This window comes from Podarcis melisellensis (assembly GCF_964234715.1).
Source record: "Podarcis melisellensis genome assembly, chromosome: 11".
In the NCBI taxonomy this organism is placed as follows: Eukaryota; Metazoa; Chordata; class Lepidosauria; order Squamata; family Lacertidae; genus Podarcis; species Podarcis melisellensis.
The window spans coordinates 5,205,697-5,220,044 of NC_138543.1; the positions used below are offsets into that span (position 1 = coordinate 5,205,697).

The following is a 14,348-nucleotide window of genomic DNA, read 5'->3' on the forward strand; positions in this document are numbered from 1 at the left end:
TTTCAAAGCTATCCAAATATGATCAGTAAACTGCACACTGATTGTGTCTTGACTTTGCATAGTGTACACCCTTTGACCTTTTTTTGCTTGTTGTTTTTCGCACCTCTTTTTAAAACACCTCTAGAAGAAATGGTGTGATTGAATCCTGGAAACAAAGCGCCCCTCCCCCCACATGTGCCCTATTTAGTTAGACAACTAAAAGGGCTACTTTGGCTGGTCAGCCATTATACCAGAGTAGAACACCTTGTTTTCTCATGTTGCCTTTATTCCTTTTAACAATTCCAGCATGCCTTTGGGGCATCTTTGCAAATATCATTCAGGTTGTTTTGACCTGAGATAATTGTATTTTGTAGCAAGGACTCAAAGTGCCACACACAGGGTTCTGTGTCCACACCTAGGAGATTTTCCCCACCAGCCCCTTGTACTCCAAAGAGCTCGAGGTTGATATTTTAGATCAAATTCAGTGTGGCACAAGAAGCAAAATCTGCTCATATGGAATCGCTTTCCACTTGCACTAGTGCCTTTGTTTGTAGCTAATTCCAAGTCTCTGCCATCCCAAATACATAACATAGTTTTATGGAAAGCCATAAGTCATATTCCAAGGCAAAGGTGGGTTGTTGGGGTTTTTTGCAGAATTATCTAGTAATAAGGGTTTGGGTAATATGACTCGTAGTGGCCATCTATCATTACATTTCAGTTGGCTTTTTACTTTCTTGAGAACCGGTGGGCTCCTCATTGGCATTAACTGGGACAAGATTTTGTCCCAGTAAATTTAATATGAAATGTGAAATGCTGCCTCCTGAATTTCAAACATTGGGCACACAGTAGCAACATTTAATGGGCTCCCTTTAAACAAAGTAGGAGGAGGGAAAACTTTTTTATGATTCACTTCTAAAGGCTGATAAAACAGTTGGTTGTTCAGAAGTGCCATATAAAATAAAGGTGAGGAAAAAATCACTAATAGCCCCATGATTCACATCTGTAATTATTCAGTTAGTTCAAGCAATTGTTTAAGTTATTCTAATGAAGACCTTACCCGTGTGCCTCTCCTTTCTCTGCCCACTCGCAAATGCTTTTTTCCCTTTTGTGTATAGAATATACATAAAAGTCTCCCTTTAAAAATGCACTGTATCAAACACGCTTTGAAATGCTAATTATTCCATTTACTTTCATTAAAATTCAAATTGCTGAGTGAAGATGTGGATAAGGGTTGCGGAATAATCAATCTGTAGTGAAGATATTCCTTCATTTATGCTTCTATCTTTTAACAAGGAAGTAGGGGCACTCTGATCCTGGCTGACAGTAGTGTAGAGCGTGGTCTGATTGTAGCTTGTTTTTCTTAATAGGCTATTTTGAGTGTTCTTTCCTATCCCTCTGACCACAAGAAAATACCAGCAGTCAATTAAAAAATATAAATGGGAAAGAGTAACCTTTATTTCCTCTGAAGTGCCCCTTAGAAAGGAGGAGATGAATCAGACAGAGTAGGTTGTGTCGAATCATGAATAACATTTGTTATATGTCTTTTACGCTCCAGTGGGGAGACTAGAAGATGAATAATTTCCCAATTAGTTTTCATTACCTAATAAAACTACTGCTATCTAAATATTCTTTGAATAAAATAAATTGCAAAAGGTCTGATTTTTTTTTTAAATGTAAGTGCTTTTTATGTAAAGTTATGAGAGTGTGAGCCTTGCTTTACTCTGATTGTTAAACATTTTTAAAAACCACTCAACATTGTTTTAGTTGATGGACATGCATCTTGTAGTCCAGTGTGTGTAGTTTTTGTTTTATTTCATTTTTTAATTGTTGTGTGGCGTTTCAGTGAAAATCTCCCTTTTAATTTTACTGTGAACTTCAAACTGCACCAAATGAATGCTTTCCCTCTGGCTGCTTGCTACCAGCTGGAGCTACAGCCATTCAAACTAATTTAGATACCCTACATGGTTATACGTATTTAAATGAAGAAATATGAGAATAACATTGTCTTGCAAAAGGCATTTAATTTCACTGAGCAGGTAGGAGAGTTTATCCTCGCTAGGTGGCTGTTTTAACTGAATTTGGACATTCACAGGGTTGCGGGGAAACTCATTCTTTTCCCATGTGCCCACCCTCAGTCATTTTCATCACTTCTTTTAAAAAATAAATCTCTGTATACAAAATAATAGTGCTTCATTCATATCCATATTTTGGGGTTCCTCAAGCGGTGCACTATCTTGAGTATATCTCAGTAGAAAAAGGCAGGGTGTAAATTATACACATACATACATAGAAATGTTAGGAAAGAAAGTGCAGTTCTTTGTAGAATAAAATATACATGGGAGATATATGGGGTCATCAAGGATTGATCTAAAGGAGTTCTGTGATGTAGTTCAGTATTTTGTGAACATGTATTTGTAGTACGTTGTAGATCCTTCATACCTTGATGCTAGGATTTTGTGAAACCTAATGAAACACCTTGTTAACTTTGCAATATTCTTCCTTCATTGGTAAATGAACCAAACCACTGATCCATGCCATTTAAATGTGGAATGCTGAAGTGAACTTGAAACATGGAGAGACGGGTTGTTCTCTTGACAGTAAACTAGTTGTGTTTAATGGAATGAAACACTTATAATGACTTCTTTCACAGGTCATGTTCCATTGAAAATTACTGACAGATTGTCACAAGTTAAATATTAGCCATCCTTCTTAAAATTTGTTTTTCAGGGGAAATGAAAGGGGGTGGGGAGAAGGATTTCTGGGGGAAACTTCACTATTATAACAGAACCCATTTGAGATGAAACTACTTTGTCACTGTTCACATTCCAGAGTTTTTATTCCAAGCTACACATATAGAAACATTTAATGCCCCCTCCAGAAATACTGCTCTTCAATGAAATGTTTTGGCTGGAGTTCTCTGCAGCTAAATGCCATTGGTCTACGACTCTTTCCTTTTTTCTGGTATACTTTTACATAAAATAGGTTAGAGTCTACTTTGAGTATCCCGAGATCCTCTTCTCCTTCTGTTTGTGCCATGCCTCTCCAGCCTGGGGCTGAGACTTCTTCAGTGGACCAGGGCCATCAACTCCTGAGTAAAGGTAGACAGGAGGCAGAGAAGTTTGGCAGGGGGAGAGAAGGAAGGGGTCTTTCTTCTCTGAGGGCAGAGGACCAGAGAGAAGTTGTTGAAGAAAAGGAAAAGGTGAGGTAAAAGATTGGTATCTACCATCATCAGTAGTATTGATAGTGCTGACCTTAATGGTGATGATAATAATATAAACTGGGAATAGAAAGGAGAAGACAGGGTGAGAAGTTGTTTGCTGTACCCCCTCTCAAGGAAGCAGGGGCAGCATCTTAAAGAACACAGTGTTAAACTCTAATTAATGTATCATTAGAATGAGAAATGGGCAGGTGAAGAAAGGGATTTAGAGTAGGGGTCGGCATACTACAGCTCCCGGGCCGGATCAGGCCCACCTGATCCTAAATCTGGCCCGCACCATGAAGCTGGAACCCGCTACAAAGCCGAGACTCCCAGCGATGGCAAAGGGAGGAAGAGGCCAAGCGGTGGCAGCTCTGCTAAACAAATGCCAATCAGTGGCGTTTGATTGGCAGAGACGTCCCCGTGCCGCGCTGGGGTAAACTAGGTGTGGCAGAGCTACCGCCGCTCAGCCTCTGGTTGCCGCCCTGGTGCTCCTGTGGGCCAGAGAGAAGAGCGGACGAGATCGCTCTTTCTCTAGGCAGGAGGAAGCCTGTTTCGCGCTGCCACCGCCAGCCCTTCGGCGAATGAGGCAGGTGGCAAACCGAGAAGGCAGCTGGGGCTGGGGAGGAGCACTACCTGCCCCCCTCGCAGTGTGCGTAGGAATCAGATGATAGATAGATAGATAGATAGATAGATAGATAGATAGATAGATGATAGATACAGATAGTCATACCTTGGGTTAGATGTGCTTTAGGTTGAGCACTTTTGAAACGCGTTACTTCTGGGTTTCGCCGCTTGTGCATGCACAGACGGTCAAAATGACATCACATGCATGCGTGGAAGCAGCGAATCGCGGCACGCGCAGGCACGGGTTGGGTTCGCTTCAGGATGCGAACAGGGATCCAGAACGGATCCCGTCCATATCCAGAGGTACCACTGTATATAGTCTGGCCCTCCACAAGGTCTGAGAAGCAGTGGACCGGCCCTGTGTGGAAAAAGTTTGCTGACCCCTGATTTAGAGTAATAGAGATGGACAGAGAAGAATATGGAAGTAAGTGTGGAAGTCAGAGGGAAACAATTTAAAAGCTATTTGTACACATTGACCTGGATCAAAGAACTACCAAACTGTATTTCAAAAATGTCAGCTGCCCATCAGCTCCCTATTTCCCATTGTAAACTGCTTTTGACGTAGGGGTGTTTCAAAAGCAGTTTGTGAGAGGACATTGGGATCTGTTGCTGAAAGCGGGAAAGTGTTGCAAAATACCTCTCTGGATCACAGACACTGTGATAAGCAGTTGGTATAGGTGACCCCAGCTGAAATTGAATGGCTGTAGTTTACGTAGAATCATAGAATTGGAAGGGACCCAACGGTCATCTAGTCCAACCCCCTGCAATGCAAGAATCTCAGCGAAAGCATGCATGGCAGATGGATAGAGGTTTAACAAACAAGGTTTAATTTACTGCATGTGAGCGACAGCGGCTGACCATTAATTACAGTCTTATGCCGAAATGTATGTAAAGCAGGAAATAAATCTGATGTTGGCTCCATAAAGACATGTAGAATAGATTGTGATGTCAGCAATCAAAGGTACAAACAAAATTTTGTAATAAATAATTTCCGTTTTAACATAAGGATTTCATTTTTACTTATTATGTAGACAGAACGCTTTGGGGGGCGGGCAGGGCTAGCAGAAATCCACTTGACACACTTTTTAAAAGGGGAGTAGTAACTTGGAACTTAAATAAATTGATGGCTGTTCAGTGCTCCCCTTCCCTCAGTTCTGGAGGTAGTGATCATTTGTCTTTAAATGTGTTTGTGTATCCTCATATGCATACACACACACATTTATGTGTGTGCATACCGCACACCGTTGCCACATACCCCTATTTATGTTGCATGCAAGTGGAGCCGTGCACTTCTGCTTGTTTATCACAGAGGGAAATGTGGCAAAAATGTAAGAACCAGGTATGCAGCGATGTTCCAAAAAATACAATTTAGCACAAGAAGTGCTGAACCTCAATTTTTAGCAGTGACACTTTAATGATAGGAAGCCTGCAAAATTATTTGCTATCAATTGTGAAGGCAATAACAAGCCTTGGTGGTTTTTCACACTCTCTGTGTTAAGTGCTTTCAGAATGACAGCGTAAACTGTGTTAGAGAACTCCAAGGAAGTAAAACTGATTAAAATGTTCATGCTTGAATGGTGCTGATGGAATAGTTCATTTGGACTTTCCCTACCTCCTGCAGCTCAAGCTGAAATATTAAAATTCAGTGGATTTAAATCTCTCTCCCCTCAGCTCAGGGAAAAAAAACATTACATTTTAATAGGTTTTAAACTCATAATTCACTGGTTTGGAGCAGTACTATTAAATCTATTTAAATATTACTTGTATTACTAAGGAAATGATTTAAATGATTTTGCCTGTACTGTTTCTCTCATACATATATATATAGTATACATATATGTGTATAATTTTTAAAACAGTCTGGTTTAACCTTTAAGCATTTTGTTTTATTAATAAAATTATATTAATTGCTTTGGAAAATTAAAAATGTGTTAAAAGTGAATGGCAAGCTTTAGAATAATAAACCTTTTAGATTGCACATGATTAGTAGATTTAAATTTTTTCTCATTAATGCTGTTGATGTAAAAACAATCCATTCTGTGTTTGAGATTGAAATGTCTCTGCGTTCCTCATTTTCCAGTATTTTTCTTTATTATTTTTAAAGAGTGGGCAGCACGTTGGTTAAAGCTTTTTGGAATATAATGTTTATTCTTTTGATTAGTACTTAACGTGCCACTTCTTTTCTATGTTTTCTGAGATATTTGGGGTTTGAGAGGGAAGTGGAAATCTCTGGATAGCCATGTGGTACAGATAAGTGCATACAAGTTCCAATAAAAACTTAGCATCGGTGCATGCTATTATCCCCGTGGCGCCACTGGTCCATGGCTCATGCTGCTAAATGCTAATGCATTTTTGCACTGGTGCTGAACGCAAGGAGGAATTTCTGACTGTGTGAAGGGGCTGCTTTTTGCCTTTCAAATGAGTTTACTCTTTGGGTCTTTGATCTGAAACAAAGGTTAAGAAATAAGGGCTAGGCTTTGGGATGGCATAATTTGGCGCAGCTCCACTGAGTACCTTGATTTATGCCAGCTAAGAGTGCCTCCTCCTGAATCTACACAGGGAAGAGGATTTGACTGTCCCCGTTGATTCTGAACGTTTTGATTTAATGCGCAGGGAGGGGAAAGTCGCATTTTCTCTGTAAATTATGGATGGTTACAATTTCGGTTTGTTTAGTAAAGTCATTCCCACCGAATGTGTGCGTGTTCAGAGCTGCCAACCTCTGAGAGCCGGGGAGGGTGTTGTATAAATTAGTAATAGACTGTGACCTCTGTGCAGCAATCACTTATTTTTCTGGCTTTTTATTGTTTGATCAAAGGCTCTGCCTACATTAAGCTGTGCTCGGAGCTTAAAGGCTGTAAAACAAATTGGCCACCTGCTGTATACTGTATACAGATTGCTATGGCGGGAAGGCAGAAGAGGGGTTGACATAATGGTGTGTGTGTTTCATGTTGTCTTTTGTTTCATGTCTTAGGAAACGCTGAAATATGCCATATCTTATTTCATCACAGTGTGAAACAGGTGCAGTGGCATGGCTCAAAGTGTCTGCAGTTGGATATTATACTGTCCTATTTGGAGATTTTGAATTAAAGTATGAAAATTTCACTTGGTGCAGTAGCTTAGTACACTGCCTAAATAGGCTTAATAAATTCTTGGTGGATCATAGTACTTGTCATGAAGGGTTTTCCCCCTTCATCCCCTGCTTCAGTCTTGCCAAAATTACTGGGAATAAGACTTCTGAACAGGCTCTGCACATAGCGATGCTAATTCAGAAGAATTCTGGTTATCAGCCATTTCCCCAGGCAAGACAGTTCCAGGTCTTCTCATATTGGGGCGTGTTTTGCTGCATTTCAAAGGTAGTCTAAATGAACAATATAATACCTGCTTTGATGAAATTTCATCCACCGGGAAAGAACTTTATTATTTTTCCAGGCCTTTCTCACTCGTTGCCTTTGTTTTTGCCACTGCGCTTGTGCTGCTTTTGTACATTTTACTGTTTGTTTGTTTGTTTGTTTTATTGTATACATTAGTTTTATTCATTTTTATTCTTGTTGTAATCTAAACTTAGTTATAGGAGGGCAAAGTAATCCTGCAATGAACCTGTAGGGTGGATGGTTTGGAATATTCCAAAGCCTAACGTTTAAAATGCAGAAATACTAAAAGAAAATGTGGGCACAGGATTATTCAATCCCTAGGCCATTTTGAAGGTTCGCAAGGGACGTGTGAAGGGAAGCAAAACTCTCTGGGGAAAATGGCAGACTGCTTAGTTGGTTCGTTGTTAGAAGTTGAAGATGCATCCAATAAGTTAATTTCCTTTCCTAGTCAATACATATGGGCACACCCTAGTTACTCGGGTGAGTGTAGGCATTTCAGAAGCTCTTAATTATCATTTTAATGTTGTTAGCTGCTCTGGGCCCGGCTTCGGCTGGGGAGGGCGGGATATAAATAAAATTTTATTATTATTATTAATTAACCCACATCTTGAGAGCCACTGGCAAAGTGACTATAGATGTGTTGTTCTCATATCTTGGGTAGTTTGGCCAGTTGTCCTTTGCACCATGCTAATTTAGACACATAGATGTAAAATTAGAAGTAATTACCATATTCTAAATAGAAGTATAATACATCTCACCACAGTGGGAAAGACTGTGGCCAGGTGACTGGTGTGCCTGCTTAATCTGCTGTCCAGTTGTTAGCAGTTGATGGACATATTTAGGACCTTCCAATACAGGACACATGTCCACTGGAATCCAAGCCATGGCAAGTCCTCACATGAGGGATGGATTTGTCCTGCTGGCTCCAAAAGTGTGTTATATGTTTAAGGAAGACAAAATCTTAATGGATAACAAGTAAAATCCAGTCTGTATTGGGGGAGGGGAGGTTATAGCCAGCATCCTATGATACCCATTATGTCTTGTTCAACGTCAATGGCTGCCTTCTAAACCTGTGATTTCCCTCTCTTGCTAATGTTCTCAGCATACTCTTTTTCCTGAAAAGAGACATGCTACTGACTTTTCCTCTTACATTTCTCATTTAATGATAAAGTCCAACAGGTCAATACTAGTACTGTATGGGAGGCAGGAGTAGTGGTTAGTCTATGTGTTTTAACCCTGCATATTTACCATACCAGCTCATGTTATAAGGAATATGATTTTTGAAGGGGTGTGTGTGTGTGTGTGTGTGTGTGAGAGAGAGAGAGAGAGAGAGAGAGAGAGAAGCAGGGCTTTGGGTGAGTGAAATGGATATTGGCTGCTGGTTTACTGTTAATTTAATATTAAGGATTTCTATGTCTTGATATTTTTAAATTATTTTTTCCTTTTCTAGGTTTTGTAACTTTCTAGGTTGCTTATTTCTCTTTCTCCTCTAATTCTATTTCCTCCACTTGGTAGCTGTTTTTGTATGCAGTGTGACTTGAATAGTAATACTAATGAGAATATTTTAATTGGATGTTGCCTCTATTTTCCAGGCAGCGTTGAAAGGATATACGTACAGCATGCATGTGGGCTGAGATATAAAGTGAGGTCTTTGAGAGATTAATTTGTCAGTTAACATTAGAAATGTCTCTGGGTTGGAGGAGGATGTTAGGGCTGTTTGGATAATGGCAATGAGCTTTCAGGGTCTGTAAGGGGGAAAGCACTAGATTACTCTGGCATGGCACTGCTTGGATGATATCCAGTAGAAACCTGAATCCTTTCCAGGAAAATAGGCTTCTGAATGTGCTGACTCTAACAAGAGAACATTAGAAGCTAATTTGTCCATGGTTTATAAGCACATTGTGCTTTTAATTTGATCCTTTTTAGATATGTAGTTGGGAGATTTAAGCTTGCCATCAATATTTCATATCTTAGTTAGGAAATGGTAATGAAATCAATGGTAAACTTTTTCTGACTCCCTCCATGTTTTCCCACTTCCTCTTTAAAACACACCAAGTCAGGTTGATTCTCATTTTGTATTATGTACCTGGAGATTAATACCAATTACATGAAATGCCATAGATATTTATTAATAGACGAATTACCCGAGTTTCTGGTCAAGTGCTGTGTGTGAGAGAGAGCAACTCTACCTGCTTTTAAAAAAACATTCTGAAAGATTGGGCTCATGTTTCTGAGGTTTTTAAAGCCTCCGACATTCATATGATTTGTTTTAAGGAAAAGCTTGGGAGTTCCTTTCAGGTTACAAAATATGAAGTGAGAACTGGTCCTCAGCTCAGAAATCCTGATTAGGATATTTGATTCCAGAAAAACAATTAAAAAATGACTCCCTTAATTTCACTTGCCATCTAAATTACAATTAAATAATAAAGGTGATATATTGCTATCCCATGCTCGAGAGTTCACGTATGCTTGTTGACGGGATATTATTTGAATACCTTTAAGATAACAGGGTTGGTATAAGTTTGTAGAGAAATAGTAGTGCCCAAAGAACTCTGCCCAATTTATGATGCCACACTCCATTACAGAATATATTTGCCTTGGTGACACTATTTGCTTAATTTGTGTGTCCAGGGCAGCTGCTTATCAGCTCCATCTGGTACACAGGCTGAGACCCTACCTGCCCACAGACTGCCTCGCCAGAGTGGTGCATGCTCTGGTTATCTCCCGCTTGGACTGCTGCAGTGTGCTCTATGTGGGGCTACCTTTGAAGGTGACCCAGAAACTGCAATTAATCCAGAATGCGGCAGCTAGACTGGTGACTGGGAGCGGCCGCCGAGACCATATAACACCGGTCTTGAAAGACCTACACTGGTTCCCAGTATGTTTCCAAGCACAATTCAAAGTGTTGGTGCTGACCTTTAAAGCTCTAAACGGTCTCGGTCCAGTATACCTGGAGGAGCGTCTCCATCCCCATCGTTCTGCCCAGACACTGAGATCCAGCGCCAAGGGCCTTCTGGCAGTTCCCTCGCTGCGAGAAGCCAAGTTACAGGGAACCAGGCAGAAGGCCTTCTCGGTAATGGCACCCGCCCTGTGGAACGCCCTCCCTACAGAGGTCAAAGAGAAAAACAACTACCAAACTTTTAGAAGACATCTGAAGGCAGACCTGTTTAGGGAAGCTTGTTTTGTTGGAAGCCGCCCAGAGTGGCTGGGGGGACCCAGCCAGATGGAGGGGGTATAAATTTATTATTATTATTATTATTATTATTATTATTATTATTATTATTAGCTAGCCAGATAGTTGGAAGGTAGGATAGCATTGATTATATAATTCAAGTCAATGTTGCATTTCCTTGAAAAAGTTGGTGATTGCAAAAGCCAGAGGGATTCCAGAGAGCATCCAGGGATCGGGAAGAACAGCCCATCTTCTGGGGAAGAGAATCAGCGTAGCAGAGTAGGGGGGCAGGTGGGGGAAGTGGCGAGGCGATCCAATGACTCCTTGCTTGGGACCAGCGGGGAGAGTAGGGGTCTTCCGTTGCCCACGTCCTCCCTGCGCAGAAGGCTTTCACGCAGAGAGGGTAGGCGGAGACTAGGCGTCAAAGAACTTCTTTGCTGGAAGAAGTTTAAGAAACGCCCACTGACGGATTCTGCCAGCGATTGAGTCAGCCACGGGTGAGTGGCTGTCCGGACAGAAGAGGTTCACTTTGGCAGCCCAGCCAGGTGTTTGCACCCAGCCAGGGAGATAGGCACCTGCTTACACACGAGCAACCCCTAGAACCATTACACTAATGATCCAATCATAAATGAATCTGGTTCTTTACCCAGATTTTTCTAAGAAAGAGTGAGGCCTCTAGAACCCATTGGGTGCCTTTTCAGAATAGATGCCTATCTAGAGCATGTGCATCTCAACCTACTACTGTATCTCCCTTCCCTTTTTACAGACGATGTGCAGGACAGGAGGAGAGGATACTGCGACGCACAGGTTGAGAGCCTGAGGTCCTCCTCCTGTATGTGATGAATCCAAGGCATCTGGGCATTATGGGAAATGCAATTCTTAGATTATCTGAGATATCCTTGGTAGATTGAGAAGACAAATAACAAAGCCACAAAGAATAGATCTTTGTCCTGCCATGTTTTAAACTGCACACATTGGAAGTCGTGTTTGCATTGGCAGGCTGCGATCAAGAGCCTTGGGCTTCCCTTGTTGCCAATGTCAAGGGGGAGGCACAGCGACAGCAGGATGGGGCAGAATTATTGGATCACAATTTATTAAATATTTTCTTGGTTTAGAAAAGCTGTGCATTATCTCTTTTTCAAGTTGTGGAGCCTTTTCTACAGATCAGTTACATTTGATATGTTGTATACAGTATGAGGTTGCTGAAGAAGGGGGGAGAGGAGAGGTGGGATGGTGAAACTTATATTCTTTTCTATAGTGTACGTGTGGGGTTTTGTGTCAGCATCAACTGGGTAGCTTCTTTTCCTATTCGGTTAATATATTTCCTTGGTATTGAGAGGGATTGGGGGCCCCAGGATGTGGTTGGTTGCCTGTGTTTGGCCACAGTGAGGTTTGTTCGCGTTTGTGAGGGGGGGTGATTGTTGGGTCAAGTTAGCCATATTGAGTTGTACGCTGTTGGTGGATTCTTCTTCTTGTCTTGTTGGGCTGTGTACGTGATAAAGGGGAGCCATACTGGGGTGAAGGCGTCCTCTTCTATTTATCCCAGCGTCAGTTTCAGTTTATTGGTTAGCTTTTTTAGTATGGCTGTTTCCCATATGATTTGGTACCACTGGTCCATGTTCACTCCTGACAGGTCTGGCTATGATGCTTCTGGCTGCTGAGAGTAGGTGTGTCGTAGGCTCTTTATAATGTGAGTGGGCATTATCATCTTGGAAAACATTCAGTAGGGCCAGTTCTGGGGTGACTTCTAATACTTGCTTAGTTATTTTGCGTATTTCTTGTAGGACAGTTGATTGGATCACACCTCTCAAAGAAACATCTTTATTTTGAAATGTTCACCCTCTAACACTGATGTGGCCTCGGTATTAATTTCATATTGAGCAGCAACTGTTGGCTTATGTTTGCAACTTTGTCACAGCACTCCTTCTGTAGCTAAAGTTCTAGTTTTAATCTGAGCAGAAGTTGAACTAGGATAATCTTTCCGACGGTTTAGAAGCAAAAGTTGCAGTAAAATAACTGATGCAGCTGGTTGTACATCTAATTTAAATCCAGGGTGAAACAGTGGGGGTGGGGTGGGGGGACGGTAGCTTAATATATACCTTTTTCAAATGATAAATTTAATTGAAAGGTAATAAGATTTGCACATAGTACAGTGTTGCCTATTTACATAATAGGCAGGGGTATTGGAGTTTTGATGTGGTGTTTTGCTTCTGAAATTTGGTGGTGGTAATGCAAGTTGTTCCTGCCCCTTTGTAAGCATTATTATGGGCTTGAACACACACACACACACACACACACACACAGAGAGAGAGAGAGAGAGAGAGAGAGATTGCTTAAAGAGCATAGTTTGTGAAAGTGAAAGCTGATTTCATTTTGTGAATCTCAAGTAAAGGGGTGGGGGGCATGGGGAGTGGGCTATTGTCTGGGCAAGTGTGAACTGAAGCAGTTCCCTGTTAGGATAGATTGAGCATGACACATTTCTTCCCTTTACCACTGTATCCCGCCCCCCCCCCCGATTCTCACTCAGCAGCATCAACAAACCATCTACCCCACAATGGTTAGTATAGTAGAAAGCTTGATGGAGCCTTGGCTGAGGTCAAGCACTCCAATTCTAACCTCTCAAGGGCTTTCTCTATGTGTTGCCAGTGTACTGGTAAAAATGACTTTAAACTCTTGTCAGCGCAGTTACTGGTGCATGCATCACAGTCCCACTCAAATAAACCTGTCACAACACGGAGTCAGCAGCTAGAGAAGAGTACAAGGGCAGGCCTCTAGCTTTTCATTCGAGCATCACTAAACGTGCACAGAGTGCCCAATTATTTCAGCATTATTGAGCAAGCCTACAGGAGGACCCAAGCTTTGCTACATTAGATTTTCTTTAGTAATTTGCTCAAGTACCGCTGAGGACACTTAAAGGACTTAAAACGGTGGCTGCAACCAGTTTCCTTTTCTGGATTGTTAATTCAGGTTTCCTCTTTCAAATTAACTCTCACTGCACGCTGCGCAGCAGCTCTAGGAGAACTGTTTAACACTAATTTTCTCAATTTTCTCCCTTTTTTGGTGCGTGCGCAAAACTTTATTGCTGCTTTCATTGTTAACTTGTGTGTTTTGATCAGACATGTGTATATATGTGTGTTACGGCTCCCGGAAGAGCTGCTCTTGAAAGGCCAGGCTTATCATTCTGGTTTTGTTCTTTCTAACACTGCAGTTTAAAAATAGCTTAATAAAGTTCATGATGTGCAGCCTTCATCACTGTCCTACCCCCTAATTTTCCAGACATTATAGGACGTAGTGCCACTTCAGATATTTAATGGACTACATTTCCCATCATCCCTGGCCATTGGCTGTGCTGGCTGGAGATGATAGCAACTGGGAGTCCCAACAGCATATCGGAGGGCGGTGCTTTGGCTACTCTTGCAGCAAACAATTGTGTATTTCAGCCAATTTCATTTATCAAATGTCTCCACCTGCACCAAGATGCTGTACTGTCTTTAATTATTTTTTGTGAAGCAAGGCCATTGACTGGTTGACAGCCCTTGAAGATACACGAGTCCGGTGCACAGTTAACTGCATTTAAATCTCCCTTTCCTGGAACAAATTCAATATCTGTGTTTAATTTTTCACAGCAGCAGCAACTCCAGGCCCAGCATTTGTCACATGGACACGGTCTCCCAGTGCCTCTCACTCCACACCCTTCAGGACTGCAACCACCAGCCATCCCACCCATTGGCAGCAGCGCTGGCCTCTTAGCCTTGTCGAGTGCCCTTGGGGGGCAGTCCCATCTCCCCATCAAGGACGAAAAGAAGCATCATGATAACGACCACCAAAGAGGTAGGAGATGCTTCACTGGCCTCCGGGAAAGAAGTTTGCCTTTTAAAAATATACAGCCTGCCTCTTCGTGGAGAGGGAGGAGTGGGTAACGAAAGATTTGGTGAGCATGCAAGGGCAACAGTCATCTTGGAACTCACGGAAGGTTTGGCAGCCTTAAAGAATTGAACTCATT

General features: G+C 41.7%; 1 protein-coding gene across 6 annotated transcripts in view; it reads left to right on the plus strand.

The window, feature by feature from the left end:
• LOC309380518 (transducin-like enhancer protein 4) overlaps positions 1-14,348 on the plus strand; it is a 132,095-nt gene that overhangs the window by 61,882 nt on the left and 55,865 nt on the right. For 4 of the 6 annotated variants that reach the window (XR_014172956.1, XR_014172957.1, XR_014172960.1 and 1 more), the window contains one exon: positions 13,972-14,176. Coding sequence is in view for 1 of the 6 variants with exons in the window: in XM_081930545.1 (XP_081786671.1) it covers positions 13,972-14,176 (205 nt within the window). In the remaining 5 variants the exon portion in view is untranslated. The remainder of the gene's footprint in view (positions 1-13,971; positions 14,177-14,348) is intronic. The other 2 variants (XR_014172958.1, XR_014172959.1) reach the window with 1 other exon arrangement.